At 48.7% G+C, this 20,851-nt stretch overlaps 2 protein-coding genes across 3 annotated transcripts; one reads left to right on the forward strand and one right to left on the reverse strand.

Annotated features, from left to right (window-relative positions):
- Window positions 1–8,912: 8,912 nt before the first annotated feature.
- On the forward strand, window positions 8,913–11,302 carry LOC125521859 (myelin transcription factor 1-like protein). Its single transcript, XM_048686918.1, has 3 exons — window positions 8,913–9,959; window positions 10,182–10,782; window positions 10,901–11,302. Exons 1-2 carry the CDS (start codon window positions 9,463–9,465, stop codon window positions 10,255–10,257), a joined length of 573 nt encoding a protein of 190 aa, XP_048542875.1. The 5' UTR covers window positions 8,913–9,462; the 3' UTR covers window positions 10,258–10,782; window positions 10,901–11,302.
- A 3,448-nt stretch (window positions 11,303–14,750) lies between these two features.
- LOC125520722 (probable protein phosphatase 2C 54) lies at window positions 14,751–18,940 on the reverse strand. Of its 2 annotated transcripts, none has more exons than XM_048685710.1 (4): window positions 18,598–18,940; window positions 16,883–17,083; window positions 16,163–16,374; window positions 14,751–15,690 (listed from the first exon to the last, which is right to left on the reverse strand). In XM_048685710.1, the coding sequence occupies exons 1-4, from the start codon at window positions 18,673–18,675 to the stop codon at window positions 15,120–15,122; spliced, it is 1,062 nt and encodes a 353-aa protein (XP_048541667.1). In that variant the 5' UTR covers window positions 18,676–18,940; the 3' UTR covers window positions 14,751–15,119. The 2 variants fall into 2 exon arrangements, with proteins under 2 accessions (XP_048541667.1, XP_048541669.1); XM_048685712.1 differs by having other exon boundaries at window positions 18,594–18,726.
- Window positions 18,941–20,851: the final 1,911 nt, after the last annotated feature.

Consider the following 20,851-nt stretch of genomic DNA (forward strand, 5'->3'; position numbering starts at 1 on the left):
ATGCTTGCCCGCTCGCACCCGAGACACGCTCTCTGCCCACAAGCAACCTGTCTCCCATCGCCAGGGCCGCCGCCCTGCAACCAGACACCCCCGGACCCGCCAAAGGTTGTGCCTTTGGCCCACCCGGTAGCCCGCGAATGATGGAGCCGCCAGTAGTCGCTCTGCTCTGAACAACGACAGATTGACCCCAGCCCGCACTTTGGCGAGGAAGTAGGGAGAATGGAGAACAGACGCATCCACGACCGTCACACCGTCGTGTCTGCTATGGGTGGCCCCGACCATGTCGGCACCTCCCATCCCTCCGCCAACCCCCCTACCCGACACACACCTTGTGTCGCCTCACCACGGCAGCTAGAGCAGACCGACGCGAAGCCACAAACAACAACACGCCCATCGACAGGGGACACCAAACCAACCGAAAACTAACAGAGGGTCTTCCCGCGTCGTATACCATGGTATGCAAGCCGCAACCAGAGGGTCCGGACCAGAACCAGACCAACACGCACCACTAGCGCCGCCGCACGCACCACCACACATGCGCCGCTACCTCTACCAGCCAGGATGGCCACGGCGGAGGTAGTTGCAGTGAGGTTTTGGAATGAATCTGGCACACGTAGTTGGATGCAGTAAGATCGAGGTCAACTCTAATAGTGTGGAGGTTGTTGCTGCCCTAATCAATAGTTACTCTTCTTCAGTAACTTCTGCTATCTTTGATGACTGATATTTTATGCCGCTTGATTTTACTCATGTCATTTATGATCATTGTAATAGAGAAAGAAATCAGGTAGCTCATGAACGGGCTAGGATAGCTAGATTTTCCTCTCCAAATATCTGGATGGACACCGCCCCAGATGTGGTTATTCCTCTTATTGTAACCGACATTACGATCCTTATGAATGAATAAATGTGGCTAGCGATTATTTAGTAAATTTGCAATAACTGAAGGTACAACATTGTTGGAAATATGAGCAATTTACAGAATGATTTTATTAACAGAAATACTAGATAAAGCATGACTAATATAGTAGAGATAAAACAAGTCATGCGTTCGGACAGAGAGAAGGTAAAGAGCATCTGCATATATGAACTTGAAGTAACACATCTAGAACAGATACTAGATGAAGTTGCATATATGAAGTAGAACCTAACACATGTAGGAAAGAAAGTAGAGCAAAGAACTGTGTCATGACATCTAACAGAAAGAGCAAGAACACGTACGGGACAGCAGCAGTAGATGTACTGGACTTGGGGTCGGTGTCCTCGCTCGCCATGTCGTCGAGGAGGTCGTGGACGTCGGGGAAGAAGTCGTCGTCGGGGAAGTAGTCGTCGGCGACCGGATCGTCCGTGATGAAGCAGCCAGTAGTCGCACTGAGCGCTCCCCAAAAACCTTATCACCCTTCTCCCGTACAGGACTCAAAAGGTGCGGTTTCGGAGGCCTACTATCCCGGCCTGCGGTGCACGCCGCAAGCCGGGATGGGGAAGATCGTAGCAGCAGCGCAGTGCTCAGGAACTTGTGGCGAGAGGAGGAAGAGGTTTTGGTGCGTCTCTCTGGGAGGAGCGACCTCCCTTTTATAGGCACAAGAGAAGGAGGCGAGAGGGCAACAACGAGAGGCGAAACAAAGAGACAGAGACGAAGCGAACAGCCAGCAGCCGAAGAGCTGCACCATTCGCATTCGAACTCTCATTCCCGCAACCCGCGGTGCGTCGTGATGAGGCGTGGCGGGCGGCGGAGGAGGAGCGTGCGTGGATATCCCTCTTATTCTCATGCTCGTACAAGTGGGGAAAGAACCTCCCTTATAAAGAGGTCCAACTCCCACTAAACTAGCAATGTGGGACTAAACTTTAGTAGTATCCCTTGCCTTGCACAAATGGGCTAAGTGGGCCTCTAGGATCTATTAGGAATTTCTAAAATAGTTATTGGGCTACCCAAAATAGACTAAATTCCAGCAATCCCCCACCAGATCCCAGAGACACACAGAAATTTGCCTTTGGTTTCAAAACATTGTTTTATATACCGGTACTGCAGTGGAGCTGTTAACTTGAACTTCCACCTAGAACTCTATGATACACTAGTAAGCAACTTGAACAGTGGACTGGGCCTTGAACCGCAAGTTTTCTGCGAATCTAGCTTCACATAAAGCCTTGACCGATACGTGGCTACCGTGGGTCTTCCCTGCGGGTGGAGCTTAGGCGTCATACTCCGTGACCTTTCATGAGTTTACTAGAGAGAACCCTACTCTCATAGATTGCGACGTTTGACAATCAGACTCATATATGTGTGTTCTTCAAAAGATGTTCTGCAGGATAACATCTCTGCTTAAATAAGCCACTTAGAACACATTAAGATATACATCAACCTGCCATGCAGATTAGGAGAGTATTGCATCTTCGTGGAGTGGTATTGTGAATAGTAAGGATACTCTCCTCTCAGTTGACCAACAACTTGTCTTCCACATCTAAATTCACGGGATCTCCTATCACAAAGAATAGGTTATCACTGTGAACAACTCATATTGTGGGTCTCATACCCATCTCCCTCGATGCATTATCTATCACATTACGTGATAGACCGTTGGTAAAAGGATCTGCCAGATCTTTTGACGTTTGGATATAATCCAACGCAATAACTCCGGAGTTTTTCATTTTCCTGACAGACTTTAACCTTCTCTGAACGTGTCTTGATGACTTCATGTTATCCTTTGAGCTGCCCACTTTCGTGATCACAGTTTGATTGTCGTAGTTCATAAGGACACCTGGTACAGGTTTCTCAACAACCGGCAAGTCATTCAAGAGCCGGCGAAGCCAATCTGCTTCAACTGTAGATGTATCTAGTGCTGTGAGTTCTGCTTCCATTGTTGACCTCGTTAAGATGGTCTGCTTGCAAGACTTCCAAGAAACAGCGCCACCTCCATGAGTGAATACATAACCGCTCATGGCCTTTATCTCATCAGCATCTGAGATCCAGTTTGAGTCACTATACCCTTCAAGCACCTTTGGATGCCCGGTGTAGTGAATTCCATAATTTGCAGTGCCTTTCAAATAACGCAAAACTCTCTCTAGAGCTTTCCAATGCACATCTCCTGGTTTTGAGACAAACCGACTCAGTTTGCTAACAGCAAAAGAGATGTCAGGTCTTGTAGCACTTGCTAACTACATAAGCGAGCCAATAATCTGAGAATATTTCAATTGATCTCTAGCAATTCTTCGATTCTTTCGAAATAACACACTTGCATCATATGGTGTTGGAGAAGGCTTGCAGTCACTATAGCCAAAGCGACTCAAGATCTTTTCCACATAGTGAGATTGAAGCAATGTAATCCCACCATTATCGTCTCTCAACAACTTGATGTTCAGAATGACATCAGCCACTCCTAAATCCTTCATCTCAAAACAACGAGATAGGAAATCCTTGACCTCCTTAATAACATTCAGATTTCTTCCGAAAATCAGTATGTCATCAACATACAAGCAAAGGATAACTCCCTCACCCCCACCATGGCGAGTACACACATTTGTCAGCTTCGTTTACAACAAAGCCTACGGCTGTTAAAGTTCTTTCAAACTTCTCATACCACTGTTTGGGTGCTTGCTTGAGTCCATACAAGGACTTTAGCAACTTGCACACTTTTCCTTCCTGGCCATCTAGTACAAACCCATCTGGTTGTTCCATATAAATTTCCTCGTCTAACTCTCCATTTAGGAAAGCAGTCTTAACATCCATTTGATGAACGAGAAGACCATGCGAGGCAGCTAGTGAAAGTAGAACTCGAATAGTGGTCAGTCGAGCCACAGGTGAGTAAGTATCAAAGAAGTCTTCACCTTCCTTTTGGGTATAACCCTTAGCCACGAACCGAGCCTTGTACTTCTCAATAGTACCATCAGGCCTAAGATTCTTCTTGAATACCCATTTGCATCCTATAGGTTTGCACCCATAAGGACGATCAGTTATCTCCCAGGTTTCATTCGCCAAGATGGAATCCATCTCGCTACGAACCGCTTCCTTCCAGTAGTCAGCATCTTCAGATGCATAGGCCTCTCAAATAGAACTGGGAGTGTCATCTATGAGATACACAAGAAAATCATCACCAAAAGACTTTGTGGTCCTCTGTCTCTTGCTCCTAGTAGGAACTTCATTGTTCTCCTCCACAGGACTTTCAAAGTGTTCCATCGAAATGGCAGGTTCGGTAATTGTAACTGGTTCCTGATTCGATGAACTAGGCATCTCCTGATTAGATGAGGTAGCCATATCCTTCATGGGAAATATATCTTCAAAGAAAGTCGCATCATTCGACTCCATGATCGTACCGACATGTATGTCAGGTACCTTAGATTTTACAACCAAGAATCTATAGCCAATGCTATGAAAAGCATATCCCAAGAAAACACAATCCACAATCTTTGGTCCAAGCTTCTGCTTCTTTGGAATTGGAACATTGACTTTCGTCAAACAACCCCATATTCGTAGATAAGAGAGTTTTAACCTTTTCTTTTCCCATTCCTCGAATGGAGTTATCTCTTTGTTCTTTGTGGGAACTCGGTTTAGGACATGACATGCAGTCAATATCGCCTCCCCCACCATGCCTTGGAGAGACCCGAAGTGTCTAACATGGCATTAACCAAATCTGTTAGAGTACGGTTCTTTCTTTCGGCCACCCCATTTGACTGAGGTGAATAGGGAGGCGTCCTCTCATGGATTATACCATGTTCCGCACAAAAAGCATCAAATTCATTAGAAAAATACTCTCCACCACGGTCGGACCTAAGCCTCTTGATTTTTCGATCAAGTTGGTTTTCCACTTCAACTTTATAGATCTTGAAAAAGTTCAAAGCCTTATCCTTAGATTTCAGAAGATACACATGGCAGTATCTAGTGGAGTCATCAATTAACGTCATGAAATATTTCTTTCCACCTTTTGTCAAAACACCATTCATTTCACATAGATCTGAATGTATGAGCTCTAGTGGTGCAAGATTTCTCGTTTCCGCAGTCGTGTGAGACTTACAAGGTTGCTTAGCTTGCACATACACTTGACACTTAGATCCCTTGACAGTGGTGAAACTAGGGATTAAGTTCAACTTCGCTAGTCGCGACATGCAACCAAAGTTAACCTGACAAAGACGTGAATGCCACACATTGGATTCACTATTGTTGCAAATACGATTAGCAACTTTATTGCAAACGTCTGATAAGGATAAACAAAACAGGCCTCCTGACTCATAGCCTTTACCAACAAAGGTTCCATAATTGGATATTACAAATTTATTCGACTCAAAGACAAGCTTGTAGCCATCTCTACACAGAAGAGATCCGCTAACAAGATTTTTATTGACGGAGGGGACATAATGCACGTTCTTCAGCCGCACGATCTTCCCCGAAGTAAACTTCAGATCGACTGTGCCAACACCACGAACAGAAGCACTTGAACCGTTGCCCATCAGCACGGTTGAAGTCCCTGTGGTCTGATAAGATGAAAACATGGAAATATCACCGCATACATGCACATTAGCACACGTGTCAATCAACCAGTCAGGAGAATGACATACTAAAAGAATAGTGAGAAATATACCATACCCAGCATCCTTCATGTCAGTGTCTCCAATGACAACATTAGCGGTCTTGCTGCCTTTCTCAGGATGACGCTTGTCATAGCGATTAGGGCAACTAGGAGCCCAATGATCAGGATCCCCACACACATGACAAGCACCTTTCTTCTTGCCATTCTTCTTCTTGAAGTTCGTGTGTTGCACATCCTTGTTCTTCCCATCAAACTTTGCTTTTCCATCAAACTTGCCCTTGTTCTTGAACTTGTGGGGCTGGAAGTTCTGCTTTTGTACCACATTGGCACTAGATCCTCCCTCAATACCTCGAGCACGTGTGTCCTTTGCTCTCGCCTTTTCTTCCACATCAAGAGTGCCAATGAGATCCGGGACGGAAAACTCCTGCCTCTTATGCTTCAGCAAGGTAGCAAAGTTCCTCCATGAAGGAGGAAGCTTAGTGATGATACCTCCGGCAACAAACTTGTCTGGTAGCATACAACTGAAGTGCTCAAGTTCTCTAGCAAATGACTGTATCTCATGAGCTTGCTCAACCACGGAGCGCTCTTCAGTCATCCTGTAATCATAGAATTGCTCCATGATGTACAGCTCAGTGCCAGCATCCGAGACCCCAAACTTGGCCTCGAGTGCATCCCACATATCTTTTCCATTATCAATTGACGCATAAGCATCAACTATGTTCTCACCAAGAACACTCAAGAGAGCAGCCTTAAACAGAGTATCCATTTTCTGAAAAGCTTGTGCCTGTTGAGCATCAAGCTCTCCTTCAGGTTTGCCGAGAGTGGCGTCATAGCAACTCATGGTTTGAAACCATAAGACTACTCTCACGCGCCACCTCTTATAGTGGATACCCTCAACATAGGAGGTCTCATGGAAGCAACAAAACCACTCGGGGTAAATTGCCTATAATCAGGTTTTGGATTGTTGGAAATATGAGCAATTTACCGAATGATTTTATTAACAGAAATACTAGATAAAGCATGACTAATATAGTAGAGATAAAACAAGTCATGCGTTCGGACAGAGAGAAGGTAAAGAACATCTGCATATATGAACTTGAGCTAAACACATCTAGAACAGATACTAGATGAAGTTGCATATATGAAGTAGAACCTAACACATGTAGGACGGAAAGTAGAGCAAAGAACTGTGTCATGACATCTAATAGAAAGAGCAAGAACATGTACGGGACATTAGCAGCAGAAGTACTGGACTTGGGGTCGGTGTCCTCGCCCGCCATGTCGTCCAGGAGGTCGTGGACGTCGGGGGAGTAGTCATTGGCGACCGGATCGTCCGTGATGAAGCAGCCAGTAGTCGCGCTGAGCGCTCCCCGAAAACCTTATCACCCTTCTCCTGTACAGGACTCAAAAGGTGCGGTTTCGGAGGCCTACTGTCCCGACCTGCGGTGCACGCCGCAAGCCGGGATGGGGAAGATCATAGCAGCAGCGCAGTGCTCAGGAACTTGTGGCGAGAGGAGGAAGAGGTTCTGGTGCGTCTCTCTGGGAGGAGCGACCTCCCTTTTATAGGCGCAAGAGAAGGAGGCGAGAGGGCAACGACGGGAGGCGAAACGAAGAGACAGAGACGAAGAGAACAGCCAGCAGCCGAAGAGCTGCACCGTTCGCATTCGAACTCCACTTTCGCAAAAATCTTTTCAGCTTCCGTGTGACCTTTCGTATACCCGTAGTGCGTGGCAAAAATTTAGATATTGGCTCGGCTCATTCCCGCGGCGCGGCGCGTCGTTACGAGGCGTGGCGAGGCGGGCGGCGGAGGAGGAGCGCGCGTGGATATCCCTCTCGTTCTCATGCTCGTACAAGTGGGAAAAGAACCTCCCTTATAAGAAGGTCCAACTCTCACTAAACTAGCAATGTGGGACTAAACTTTAGTAGTATCCCTTGCCTTGCACAAATGGGCTAAGTGGGCCTCTAGGATTTATTAGGAATTTCTGAAATAGTTATTGGGCTGCCCAAAATAGACTAAATTCCAGCACAACAGTAGTTTGGTTGGGCTCTGGTCCCCTCGAGGTTGTGGACTGGTGTAAGCTAGATTGTAATTACCTGGATCCTTGATTAATACAAGTCTTACTCGCAAAAAAGAATAAATGAGGAGATAATTGTAAAAAAACATAGGAGAAGACGCTTCGCGTACTAAGAAATAAGAGCATCTACAGCCGGACGCCCTATATTCGTCTCATACGCCAGGGCAGGCCGTCAGGTCACTGATTGGTCACAAAAAATCGACTCAGCCGAAGCTCTCAAACGGGTCACAAACGCCCGGACTGACCGACACCCCTTATATCCATCCCGAATGTAGAGCGGATATGAGGTGGCTCGGGCATGCCCGGGCGCGTCCGCCATGTCAGCCTGGCCCACCGCTAGCCCACCCTGCCCCCACAAAAAACCCTTGTCTGGCAGATCCCTAGCGTCGGCGAGCATGTCCAGCACCGGTAGTCACTTCGACGGAAGCTCCGGAGACGAGGAGGAGCTGGCGCTTCGTATTGCGCTCGAGTGGTCACGGGTCGATATGGGCGGCAGCTCCAGGTCCAGTGCGACGCCACCTGTCGCCCGTCGCGGCAGCGCCAATGCTGGTGCCGACCCTTCCTATCCTGCGCGTGGATTTGCGAGGCCTGCCTGATCTTCTCCTCCCGCCCGACGGCCTCCTCCACCTCCAGTCGCTGCTGCGCGCGGGCAGCGCTGGGTTCTAGTGCCCACTCCACCGACGCCGCGGATGCGGACTCCGGAGTCGAAGGCACGTGCCGCCCGCCGCGAGAGGCAGAGGGCAAGGAAGATGGCGGGCGGGTCTGATGGGTCTGCGCAGTCCGCCCGCCGCAACCGAGTGCCCGACGATGAGGACCGTCTCTTCGAGTGGGCGTGTCGCCGATCACTGACTGAGGCGGAGACGAAGGCCCGACGGCTTCGGAGGCTCAACGCTAAGCAGCTTCGACTCGGCGTTGAGCAATCCGAGCGGGAGGCGGTGAGAGTGGCCAAGCTCAAGCGCAAGCAAGACCGCCGCGTCCGACGCTTGCAAGGATACATCGTCATCTCTGATTCCTCCTCCTCCGACGGGTCCGACGTGGACCCACCTCCTGCCGCGGACTCCTACAGCTGCACCGGCGACCGGAACGGCAAAAGGCCGACGAGGAAGTGGTGAAGATCCGTCTTAATTTCAAGTTTTTAGATGTAGTTTGAACTTGCCCGCCGTATTATGTGTATTATGTGAACTTTGGCTATCTTTTAATGCCCTGGTTGTGATCTTTTGATAAAATCGATTGTGCATTTGTATGTCCGCTCATGATCTACGTATTTTTTTATCAACGTTGTATGGTTTAGTATGAATATAGGAGAGAAAATATGAGATACACAGATGTGGAGACGTGAATATAAAAAATGCCCGGTCAGTATCCGCGGACGTATCCGAATGTGTCCGCGGACATATAGGGGAGCCGGATTTGTCAAAGTCCGGCCGTAGATGCTCTAATGGGCCGAATCGGAAATGCAGTTTAGGTCTGCCTCCCAGCCCTCGTCCCTGCCACCCCTAAAAAAAAACAAATCCCTCGTCCCTGCCACTCTGCACCTCTTCGCCCTCGTCCCCTTCCCCTCCATCTCAATCCCTTCGCTCTCTCTCTCCTCTCGTCCCCTCACTGAATCCCCACTCCGCAAGAATCTCTCACTCACCAACACAACATCAACCAATGCTGGCTGATTCCAAGATGGATCCAACGAATAGTAGGCAAGGGTCTTGTTCTTGAGCGGAGCAGCGCGAGCTTGAGGCCACCGGCGGCGGCGGCTCTTGCTCCAGCGGGCTGGGGAAGGGGCGGAGGCTGCGACCTCACCCGGCGGCGCCAGATCTTTCCGATTCCGACTCGTTGGCCTCCCAATCTTAAATCTTTGCCTGCAGGCACGGCCCGCGATGCCGCCGCCGCGTGTGCGGGAGTTGGGGGAGATGTACGAGCTCGTGGAGGAGATCCTGCTCCTCATCCCGCCTGAGGAGCCCGCGGTCCTCATCCGCGCCTCCCTCGTCTGCAAGGCGTGGTGCCGCCTCCTCTCCGGCCACGCCTTCCGCAGCCGCTACCGCACCTTGCACAAAACACCTCCAGTCCTGGGCTTCTTACAAAGGTGGGAGGACAACGTGGGGCGCTCCGTCCCCACCACAAAGTTCCGCCCCCGCAATCCCGAGCGGCGGGACAGTTATGTGCTCGACTGCCGCCATGGCCGCATTCTTCTTGGGTGTAGGTGGTACGATGAGGGGGAGGAGGAAGCTGACGAGCAGTTGAAAGAGGAAGACGATGATATCGAGGAGGACGGTGAGGGGGAAGAAGCTGACAAGGAGGAGGAAGAATATGATACGGATGAGGAGGGGGAGGAGGACGACGAAGATGAAGATGAGGGGAAGGAAGATGACAGGGTCTCGAAGATGGTCGTCTGGGACCCCGTGTCGGGAAAGCCGAATCCAGTTGCGCAGCCCCGACATTTTCGACCCTGACGTCAACGGCGCAACCTATTGGGGCACGGTGCTATGTGCGGCGGATGGCTGCAACCACGCTGCCTGCAACTTGGGGCCATTTTTCGTCGCTTTAATCGGCCTTGACAGCTGCCGGCCGTATGATGACGATGATAAGAGGCTGCGGGCGTTAGTATACTCGTCAGAGACCCGGGAATGGACCTCAACAGCCACTATTCACATCGGTGGCGTTGGAAGATTTGAAGACTACATCATCGGAAGGCCCAGTGTCTTTGTTGGACAAGCGCTCCACTTCCTCCTTCACGGGGATCCAACTGTGGCCAACATTTTTATTCTCAAGTATGACTTCCATAGGCATCGCCTATCAGTCATTGATCTGCCAGAGCTGTGTGCGAGCAGCTGGACCCCCCCTCCTCATCTCGGTGGATGACAGTGGGCTGGGGCTCGTCCACCTAGACCAGGATGGGCTATGCTCCATTTGGTCGGTGGAGGTGAGTGTTGATGGAGTATCGTCGTGTATCCAACTCAAAGAAATGGACCTCAAGGCGCTTGTCCCCATTGGCTATCCCATGAGCTCAGACTCTCTAAAGTTGGTTGGCTGGGTGGAGGGCACCGATATCATCATTGCGGTCACAGATCTTGGTGTGTTCACAATTGATCTCAAGTCTTTGAGGTTGAGGAAGTTGTCGAGTAAGCCATATAGTTTCACATTCAAGCGAGATTCATTTAAAAACCTCTTTCTCTACACGAGCTTCAACAATCCGCCAGGTATATATATATGGTTTCTTTGAGACATATGTTAAGTTCCCCTTGAGAAATTCGTCAAGTTAAACAAAGAAATTCACCTCCCATTGATGTGTTACTCAAAACTGTTTGCTTCATTTAGCGGTGGCAGGTGCTGTGGCCGTGGCTGAAGCAAGATCAGCAAGTTAAGCAGGACGTCAGAACGCAGCAGTTTGAATCTCGGGCAAGCCGTTGAAGCATGGAAGTTGAGCTTGATCTTTTTGTGGTGGTTCTCATTCTGAGTCATATCCTATGTTTGATATGGGAGTCTTAGCTCTGGTATCTTGTCAAGGGTCAGTTGTAAGTTGGTTACCCAGCATGCATGCATGCTTGCTCCTCTTTGCATGGCTTATCACACTGTACTTCCAGTAACTGGTGGAAGATATGGTCACGAAAATTGTCAAGCTCTTGTTCCTTTAGTCATTTTGTTGGCTTGTCATTCTGTTCCTTATGAGTGTGGTTTTCTGTAGCTCAGGCTACACGGTATCCCTTATCTTTGTCATCCATTTATGCATCAAGATCCGTGCAAACACATTTGTCTTTTTTGTTTCTCTCAAACGACACAACATATGAACTTCAAATTTTGCAGAACAACAATACATTCTAACTACAATATAGAAAAAAAACTTTCAGATTTTTTCATGCATTTTAAATACTTGAAATAATATTTTTATTCAAAGAAAATCTTATTTTGTATATTTACATCAGACCAAAAAATCTGAAAGTTTTTTCACACATTGATGTTCTAATATTTGTTCGGTCTGCAAAGTTTGAAGTTCATATGTTGTTTCATTTTCGAGAAACAAAAAAGAGAAATCTTGTTGTTGTTAGTTAGTTGAAGAGTACGGATCTCAAAGCAAGGCTGGAGGGTTGAGGATAAGAGATTTCATGTAACCTAAGCTACAAAAAAACTTTGTGTTTATGATATGAAATACTTGCTGGGAGCCAGGCGTGTGTGTGCTTATGCTAAGAGCATCTCCAACGGCCGCGCGAAACGTGCTTATGCTAAGAGCATCTCCAACGGCCGCGCGAAACGACGCGCGCGCGTGGTAAACGCGGCCTTTAGCGCGCGCGGGGGAGGGGGGCGTTTTGCCGCGCTCCAGCGGCGGCGGGAAAACCACGCGCGAGGAAACCGCTTGCGCGCGCGCGAAAAGGCGCTAACTCGCGCGCCATCTTTTGCGCGCCGCTTCCGGCGCGTCTATAAAGTGCGGTGCGCGCCACGCGCCCCTCCACGTCTCCTCTTCTCCTCTTTCTCTCTCTCTGCCACGCGCCGCTCCAGCACCCCGCCACCGACGCGCCTCCGCCGCCCCGGCGCCCCGCCACCGCCGCGCCGCCATGCCGCCGTGCCGTCGAGGAGCGTCCGGCTACCGCGGCGTCCGCCTGCGCCCCAACGGCGGCTACTACGCGGAGATACGCTCCGACGATCTCCGGCTCGGCCTCGGCACGTACGGGACGGCGCGCGCGTACGACGCGGCGGCGTGGCGCCTAGGCCGGCCGCGCGGCCAGATGAACTTCCAGGATGCCTACACGCTCCAGCAAGCGCTCGACCGTGCCCCGCCGCCGCGTCTGAACACGGCACAAGACCGTGCGGAGCACGCCGAGCGGCAGCGCCGCCTCCTCGTCGCCCAGGAGGACGAGCGGGTCATGGCGGAGTGGCGGCGCCGCCACCCGGAGGACGTCGCCTACGAGCAGTCCTACTGGGCAAGGCGTCGCAAGGAGGACACGCGAAGGCGCCGCGCGGCGCGGTTGGACAGGCGTCGGCGCAAGGCATTGGCGAACGCACAGTCCGATCTCGTTGAAGCAGGTGGGCAGTCGTTCTTCACGCCGGATGATGATTGGTGGTTCGACATCTGGCTGGATACCTCGGACGACACCGCCGAGGAGGATGACGATAGTGATGATAGCGACTTAGACTAGTTTTTTTATGCAATCTATCTCGTGTTTTATCATTTGTCATTTTTAATTATTATGCAATCTATGTTTCCGATGTAAAATACCTTTGTATCGTTAAAATCTATGCAATCTATCTATTTTTCAATAGCCTAGAATGAGCGTGTGCGCTGCTTTTTTGCGCGCTGCTGGAGCGGCGCGCGCGCACTGCATTTTAGCGCGGCTGCTAGAGCGGGCGCAACGCGCCGCGCCAAACCAGCCGATGCGCGCGCGGCATATGTGTTTTTTGCGTGCGGCGCGACCGGCGCCTGTTGGAGATGCTCTACTTCAATTTTGCTGTAACATAAGCTATTTTATGTGCCCGGTTTTCAACTCTTCAAATAAATATGCAGGAGCGCCTGCAATTACAGTTATACCACTATATACAACTCAAAACCAGAAAAGCAATATGCAGGAGTACACCATTTCGATGTCCCTGCAGAAGGAAAAGGGAAAAAGGTACCCCCTCCGTCCTGAGCAAAACTGTGCTTATAATATAAGATCGTTTTGGTGTAGTAGTTTCAATAATATCGTAGCCAGACACAAAGCAGAGTATCTGGCCAGAAAAACTGCAGCATTTCCGGCCATACAAGAGCCTCTGCACCAATCCATGTAATTTATAGTTCTTTGATCAGAGTGTCGTCAACATGTTAGTACTAACATCAGCTATGTTTCTCCCCTCTCTTCATCAGGGCAAAAATGAGAAATAAAAATAAACGAATCACATCCTGGGTCTTGGTCTTGCCAAACAGCAGCATCCTGCCTCATCATGATCATCTAAAGAAGAAGGTGAAAGAAAAAAAGAATGGAGAATGCAGGGAGAAATCCGATCAGTGGTGCCTGGCGCTATGGCCCCTGGGGCCATAGTAGTCCACATGGATCTCAGGCATCCTGTGCCCCCCTGCCCTCTCTTTGTCTTCAGATATGGCCTCCTCTACCCCTTCACCCGATGACTGCTCAGCATCATCAGCCTTGATCACCACCCCTTTCTCCACGGATTTCTGTAACCGATGTAGAAATTTACACAAGTCAGATAACCGTTCCAAATAAGCAGAAGCTCGGATCATTGGCCGCGCAACGACACATCGAAACACCAGAAACAACAGCTGCAATCACTTACATTGAGCACCGGGTTGCCGAGCGCCGCCTTGCTCCCTGCGTCCAGCCTGATGCCCTGGGCCGTCGCCACCATCAGGAGCAGAAGCACGGCAGCCGCAGCCACTGGCAGGCATGTCTTCGCCATCTTCTACGTCCAGTATCTGTGTGAGGACCTTGAAAGAGTCGAGCTGGGAGACGAACGCCGTTCAAGCCTTCAAACTCAGCTCAGGTGGAATGGAACAGCAGTGGCTCAGTCTCAGTGAGCAGCTGTGGACTCTGTTGTCTGAACTCTGAAGAACCATTTGACCCTGGAGACCATATATACACAGACACAAAACTTTTGTTAATGACACCGGCCCAGGCCCGCCCAGTGATTGGCGTACTCATGTCTGCGGCCAAGGGTCTAACCTGAAGTACTAATGCAGGAATGTAGCCATTGTTTATGCAGTCCTCTGCTGGACTTTGGACAAGTATGTCTGCCCCAACCATGGAGCCGTGTTTATTAGGACGCCGGACCCCTGGATTAGGCGCGTAACGCCATGGCAATGATGGGATTAAGAATGCTGTCAAGTGCACCTCAAGCAAGTAATAATGGACATCTGCTCCTGGAAAGTTGCCTGCATGTCTCCCAGGAAACGCGTAATATATTTTGCTCGCGCTCCCCTCCAGAAAATTGTCCGGAAACCATTTGAATTGGGGTCGTTTAATTGCATGCAGAAAAGTGTCCGGAAACCATTTGAATTGGGGTTGTTTAATTGCAGGCAGAGAAGTTGGACTGGTTTTATGTACGTGCAGTTTGGCGTTATTGCTCTGCTCTCCATGCCCTTATCACTTATCAGGCAATATTCTGCTCCTTTGTGTTCAGCTCCATACTTTTTTTTTATGTATGTCTTCACACCTGGTAATTGACAATTCATGAGACAAGAGACACAGAAAAGACCATCGATTCGACCGACAGATTCACGGCGATGGAGTTACATGATCGAATTTCAGTTGCCCCCACAATCTTATTTACAGATGAAAACAGGGAAATGTATGATACAGCACAGCAAGGCACGCAGCCTCTTCACCAGGACATGCCTAGTTTCCAGCAGCTAAGAAATGCTCACAACTGTGAGCTCACATGTTCGTTGGCTTAATTACCAACAAGAATAACAGCCACTGCCTCAACAACAATGGGGTAACATAACAGCAGCTAACAACATCAACAACGAAGCACCGACACGACTACATACAATTAGAGCTCAGCAAGCACCGGCACAGCACCTGATCACGGCGGCACGAGAAGAGCGCCGTCATTGGCTTCCCAGGAGTATCCTGAGGCTGTTGAGCCCGTCGGCCGAGATGCTCCGCGCCACCCTACGTGGCTGATTCACTCTGATCTGAGGCGGCGCCACCAGGTGGAAGGACACCAGCACCGCCGTCAGATTGTCGGTGGCGCCCCGCCGTATCGCCTCCTCGACGATCTCCCTGCAGCAGAGCTTCACGTCGTTGTGCTCCTGGAGGCGCCGCCGGGCGAAGTCCACGGCGTTCTGGTTCGAGAAGACGTCCCACAGCCCGTCGCTGCCGATCACCAGGAACTCGTCGTCCTTGGTCAGCGTGGTCAGCTTGATCTCCGGCTCCGCGCTCAGGGGGCCTCCCCCGGGCCTGCTGGCCTCCTTCATTCCCTCGAGGTGCCAGTCGCCGAGGGCTCTGGTGACTCCCAGCAGACCGTTCAGGTAGCCGTCGTCCACGTAGCCACCGAGCGACTCGACCCGCAGCTTTTCGCTGAGGCTGCAGGGCCTGTGGTCCATCGACATCTCCATTGCGATGCCACACCGGGAAAGTACTGCTCTGCAATCACCAGCGTTCGCGACCAGAAGGGACCTGCAGCAGACATAATAACGATCAGTATTGGTTATTGGGAATGTCAACTAATGCTGTAAAATTTACAGGTATATAAAACCAGCAAAAGCTTAACATAGAGGGGAAAAAAGATGGTCTAACGTTGCGCAAATCTTGCAATATTATGCTTTTAGAACTATCTCTGGTGTATAAATAGAAATCATATGCTTGGGGTGAAGATTTGAAATATGCAGAATCTCTCTAGTTTATCATAGTTGCAGTTTGCAGAAGTAAACCATGCAGCTAAAAAACAGTATGAAGTTAAAACTTTAACAATATCATGATGACACTTTACGATGCACTTTCATTGTATGTTCATATATAAATGTCCCTTGTGTTCCATTCCATATCATATATGCTGAATAATGAGACTTTCTAAGCAAATATAGTGTATTGCAGCTTATGGTTTTAATGACTGGCTCAATCATAGATGTTATATGTGCCAGAAAATTACCTTCCAAAAATCATTGCTGTAAGTGCCGTTGTGCCGGACGACAGAGTTCTCTGGTGAGAGCATTTATCGGCAAACTGACTATCAATCTGCACAAAGGATCTGCTCACTACTTTCTCAAGCTCCAGAGGAAAATCAGCATCTTCCACAATGACCCTTGGCAGATTATCGCGAACGAAATGGGCAGCATCTTTTCCACCATGCCCATCAAAGACCTAGAAAACGAGAAGTGTAAAAACTTACTTACAGGAACATAATGTCTCGTGATTCATATAAACAGAGAACAACTAAAATGATCACCACATGTCATTACACTTCTATACTGTTAAATAAAAACTGTACTTTAAGAACTACAGTACAAAAATTACACTCAGAGAACCACGGTGTGTACTGCATTCTGTACAAGAACAATGAAGATAACTTTATAGGATGATGGCATGACAGAATGTAGATCAAGGTTCAATTATCAAGCATAGGATTGACTGTGGATAGTTCTTGAAGATACAGAGGATCTGTCCGTACATACTTTATACAAGTTTCCTGGTACGCAAATACAACTCGAGATTTTCTACTATTGGGTACATGGATCAAGTCTCCAATAATTTTATTCTTTTCATGTGGGAAGTTGCGGTCTAGCTATAATTGTAGTAGTTGCAAATTTGAATAGAGTTGATTTCTGTGTCAAAATGAGCAAAAAGTGAAAAAAAGAAAGCATGTACATACCCCATAAAAGGAAACAACTTCTTTATCCACTGTTGGATAACCAAAGTTTTTAGCTAGATCGGCAATACACACATGGGTATCTTCCATGTACTGGCGACTTCCAATATCTGACCAACCGCCTGATCTAACATTTGGAAGGAAATTTCCAAAGTTACTCTGCATGAAATCAGCAGTTGTGGTGTTCTCGCAAACACTCTCCATCTGTATGTCCAAAAACGCATTAGTATAGCTAAGAATGTAAGTAAAGTATAGGCGCACTCTATAACTGAGAGCAGAAACAATAGGAAAGAATTCTGATGGAAAAGATGAAGCGCCACTTTGCATTATGATGGGTAACCCATGACAGTAGTAAGCAATACTGATATGGTGCAGGCACTCCAAAGTATGCAATCAACATGGATCATTGCAAGACCAACATGTCCTTCATTTAGCACAGCATTAGAGCCATGTTTGTTTCACTTCAGCCTTAACTAAGAATTTTATGAAAAATAATATTTAAGAAATTTACTACGTGCGATGATCAGGTATTTTGACAATAACTGCTATTAGCCAATTTGGGGAGACATTCCTATTATTACTAGCATTGGTTGTCACTTGTAAGTGTCATATAGCATTGTCCCTACCATGTCTAGTTTAGTACCACTATTCTCTGAAGTTTGAATAGGAACTGGGAAATATGAATAAGCTGCATTGATTAGTAAAGCATCTAGTTCATACACAAATGTTCAACTTAGTAACATCAACAAATGTTACCTTCAATGAACTGATTCTTTCTACTAATCATTAGTGACCCAGAAAATGTTAACACGAGACCATCAGACTGGATAATGACTACTCAAGAAAGTGTGATGCAACAATGTAAAATCCACATAACTGTCTGCTGATTAAATCAGCAAAGCCATTTATACATAGATAAATAACCTGAAATTAGATGGTTCAGCACTAGCATTGCACAAACTAATGATGGCAACCCATGGCAGCAGTAAGCAAGACTCACAATACAGCCAGGTCGATCACTGACATAGTGCAGGCACTTCAAAGTAAGCAATCAATCAACATGGATCGTTGCAAGAACAACATGTCCTTCACTTAGCACAGCATTAGGGCTATGTTTGTTTCACTTCAGCCTTAGAGAGGAAAAAATCTTGCAGGTACCAAGTACTCCAATGCACATGGAGTAGTAACTATTCATGTTTGCTAGTAGGTAGTACTACCATGGTCTGAAATTAGTACCTCCCGGACACCCTGTGGCAGTAAATCTCATCATCACGGTTATCTAGCAAATGATTGGGCACAGCGTGTACACCCAGTACAGTTAGTCAGTTACAGAGTAGTAGTACTAGTACTACCGACGAAGAAATGTGATGGACGGACAAACAAACAACCTGTCATCTCTCACCAGAAATCTCCTACCCAATTGTTGAACGATTCAAGGAGCACCCAGAAAAAAATCTCTCGCTTTCCTCCAGATTTTAAGAAACGGCAGCACGAAACGCGTGCGCGCAAAGCCAACGCACAGCCTGGTTCCGGCTGCTTCCAGCTCAATCCGTGCCCATCGCGCCATGATGGAACACAGCTCAGGACAGGAACCATCAAATTCCCCGAACACGACGAGATTCATCTATCTAGGCTAGCAAAGAAGCGCCCTCCCGAAATCGAATCTTGCACTGCAGAGAGAGTCAGAGAGAGAGAGAGAGGCAGAGGGCGGTACCCACATGAGGCGAGGGGAGCTCGGCGGGCTTCTGCGCTCCGGCGTCTGCAGAATCGGGCCTGTCGGCGTCGTCCACGCGCATGCCGGCCCGCCTCCGGCGTTTTCTTGGCAGAACTGGCGCTCTGCTGGAGTGCTGGTGGGAAGATCGGGCACGAGGGAAAAGCAGAGAGAGAGAGGGAAGGGAAGAATAATACGGGCGGGTAGGAGCAGAGTAGGAGGGAGGAGGGGGGCAGGGGAAGAGGAATCCGAGGAGGAGAGCAACGGGGAAAGAAAGGAGATGCTTTGGGAATATCTGTGGCGAAAGAAATGGCTCCGGGTCGGGGCAGGAAGGGGAAAGTGGGGGGGGGGGGGGGGGGGGAGAAGCTTGCGGTGGTGGTGGTTGTGTGCTGGAGCTCGATTTTTTTATGGGGGCAGAGAGAGTGGGAGAGAGTGGAGAAGAGAGCGGCGGGGGGAGAGTGTGGGGGAGGAGGAAGGAAGAGAGAGGCACGTGGTGCACGAGCGTCACAAGTGACGTTGATTGGGCTTCAGCCATTTTTTTTTTGAGTTTCAATTAAAGGAATATATTGGGTTACTCTACTCTCTCCACTCTATTCCTTGGGAATTTTCCAATGCTAGAAATTCTTAGAACTATCCTGCAAACGAAACAATCTTTGCAAATATGCTGTTCACAATTTTGTACAAAGCTTCGGTCATTCTCTGGTTTGCCGCTTATAAGGAAAATTATTGTTTTGCGTGAATTATGGTCTTTTTGCAGCTCTTGGGCAGTTTCTTACGATTACATGGGAGCGAATCGAAAATTGAAACTCAAGGGGTATCTGGGAATGTTGATTAACAAATGATTACCATCAAATGTACGCGGACACGTTCGGATTTGTTCATAGGTGCCAAAAGCAAAAGCATTTGAGCCTCCTTCTATGCACATTGTGCGATGATGGTATCATGCGAGGCGAGATGGACTTGGCCGCACTTGGATCCAACTCGTCGACTTTGAGTACAACATCTTTTGCTCCTCGCATGCTTCCTTGATCTAAAACTTCCTTTCCTCAAGCTCAAACTTCTTCGTTTGGACTTCCATGAACAAGCCAAAACTCTTCGTCTTCTTTTCATCCCTGAGTTCGTCGTGCTTGGCGCATGCCTCCTCCTTCTCCGCCATGATGTTGTCTGACATCTTGGCTGTCATCCTTTCTCGCTTTTCCTTGTCGGTCTCCCATTTCCTCCCTCTTGCTTCGATATTTGGATCAACATCATCGTCATTGGTTTTGGTGTTGGTGGTCTTGGTGATGGGCAATACTTGACCGCTTGCTTTGCCCATTCATTTTGAACCGAAAATTCTTCAACGTGAATGGCTTTTCCTCGGTCTTATGGTACATGTTGAAACATAAAGCAAATCAATAACCAAAACGTAGAGCAACACAAAGCGAAACTTAAGAGATCGAGAAGTGATGTGTCACTTGGCCACCGGTTTTGCATCTCTGTATACGCGTCGCAATACTTATTGGCCTCATGTTGAAAGATGTATCATAGAAGGCCTAGCGACTTTGGATTGTGGCCATGGATCACTCTTTGTTGTAGGGGGCGTAGGGATTTTTCTCATGATAGAAATCATGCATACTTTGCCAAAATGTTGGACCTTGTGGCTCCATGCCTTGAAACAAAATAACACTCGTGCCCAACCGTGCCTCACTCAACAATTCATCCTCTTTTGTTCGAGTACGACGAACCTCTCTTCTTCTTTGTGTCCGCATCGGACACGTCTGGCTCCGACTGCTGGGTATCCATTGGCTTATCTTGCTCCAACTACAGCGAGTAGTCGTCCTCGTGGCCGGCGCCGTAGTGTATGTTCATCATAGCCTCGTCGGTGCCTGCCATCGATCTTGGGAGAGGAATTTCACCGAACAGCAGCCAATCACCGTCGGACGAGGGCTCCTCCGATGAAAGTCACGACCAGACGAGTGTCGGTGACTCCGTGAACACGTAGTCAGTGTTGAGGACGATGACGCATGGTGGATGGTGGCCCGAGGTAGCCGAGTGCTGTTGCGGTTGCTACATGTCGAACTGACCTCTTAGATGGCAATCGTAGTAGTACATCGGCTTGTACTGGCGACATGGCGGTCCACTTTGCAGGAGGAGCTCCAACTGCTTTCGGCACCTTCTTCTTCGCCCTCACCTTCACACGCCGCAATTGCCCTTCTGCGGGATGCACCCTCCTTCACAGTCTTCGTCGGGCCTGGAGAGACCTCGAACCTCTCCATGGCTCA

This window comes from Triticum urartu, chromosome 7, assembly GCF_003073215.2.
Source record: "Triticum urartu cultivar G1812 chromosome 7, Tu2.1, whole genome shotgun sequence".
Taxonomy (NCBI): domain Eukaryota; kingdom Viridiplantae; phylum Streptophyta; class Magnoliopsida; order Poales; family Poaceae; genus Triticum; species Triticum urartu.

Coding starts and splice junctions, on each gene's coding strand:
- LOC125521859 (XM_048686918.1), top strand. CDS start 9,463: ATGCCGCCGCCGCGTGTGCGGGAGTTGGGGGAGATGTACGAGCTCGTG. Junction 9,960..10,181: donor GGGAAGGAAGATGACAGGGT/CTCGAAGATGGT, acceptor AGAGGCTGCGGG/CGTTAGTATACTCGTCAGAG.
- LOC125520722 (XM_048685710.1), bottom strand. CDS start 18,675: ATGCGCGTGGACGACGCCGACAGGCCCGATTCTGCAGACGCCGGAGCG. Junction 17,084..18,597: donor CCGAGCTCCCCTCGCCTCAT/GTGGGTACCGCC, acceptor TTGGACATACAG/ATGGAGAGTGTTTGCGAGAA. Junction 15,691..16,162: donor ACAGCAATGATTTTTGGAAG/GTAATTTTCTGG, acceptor TGTCTGCTGCAG/GTCCCTTCTGGTCGCGAACG.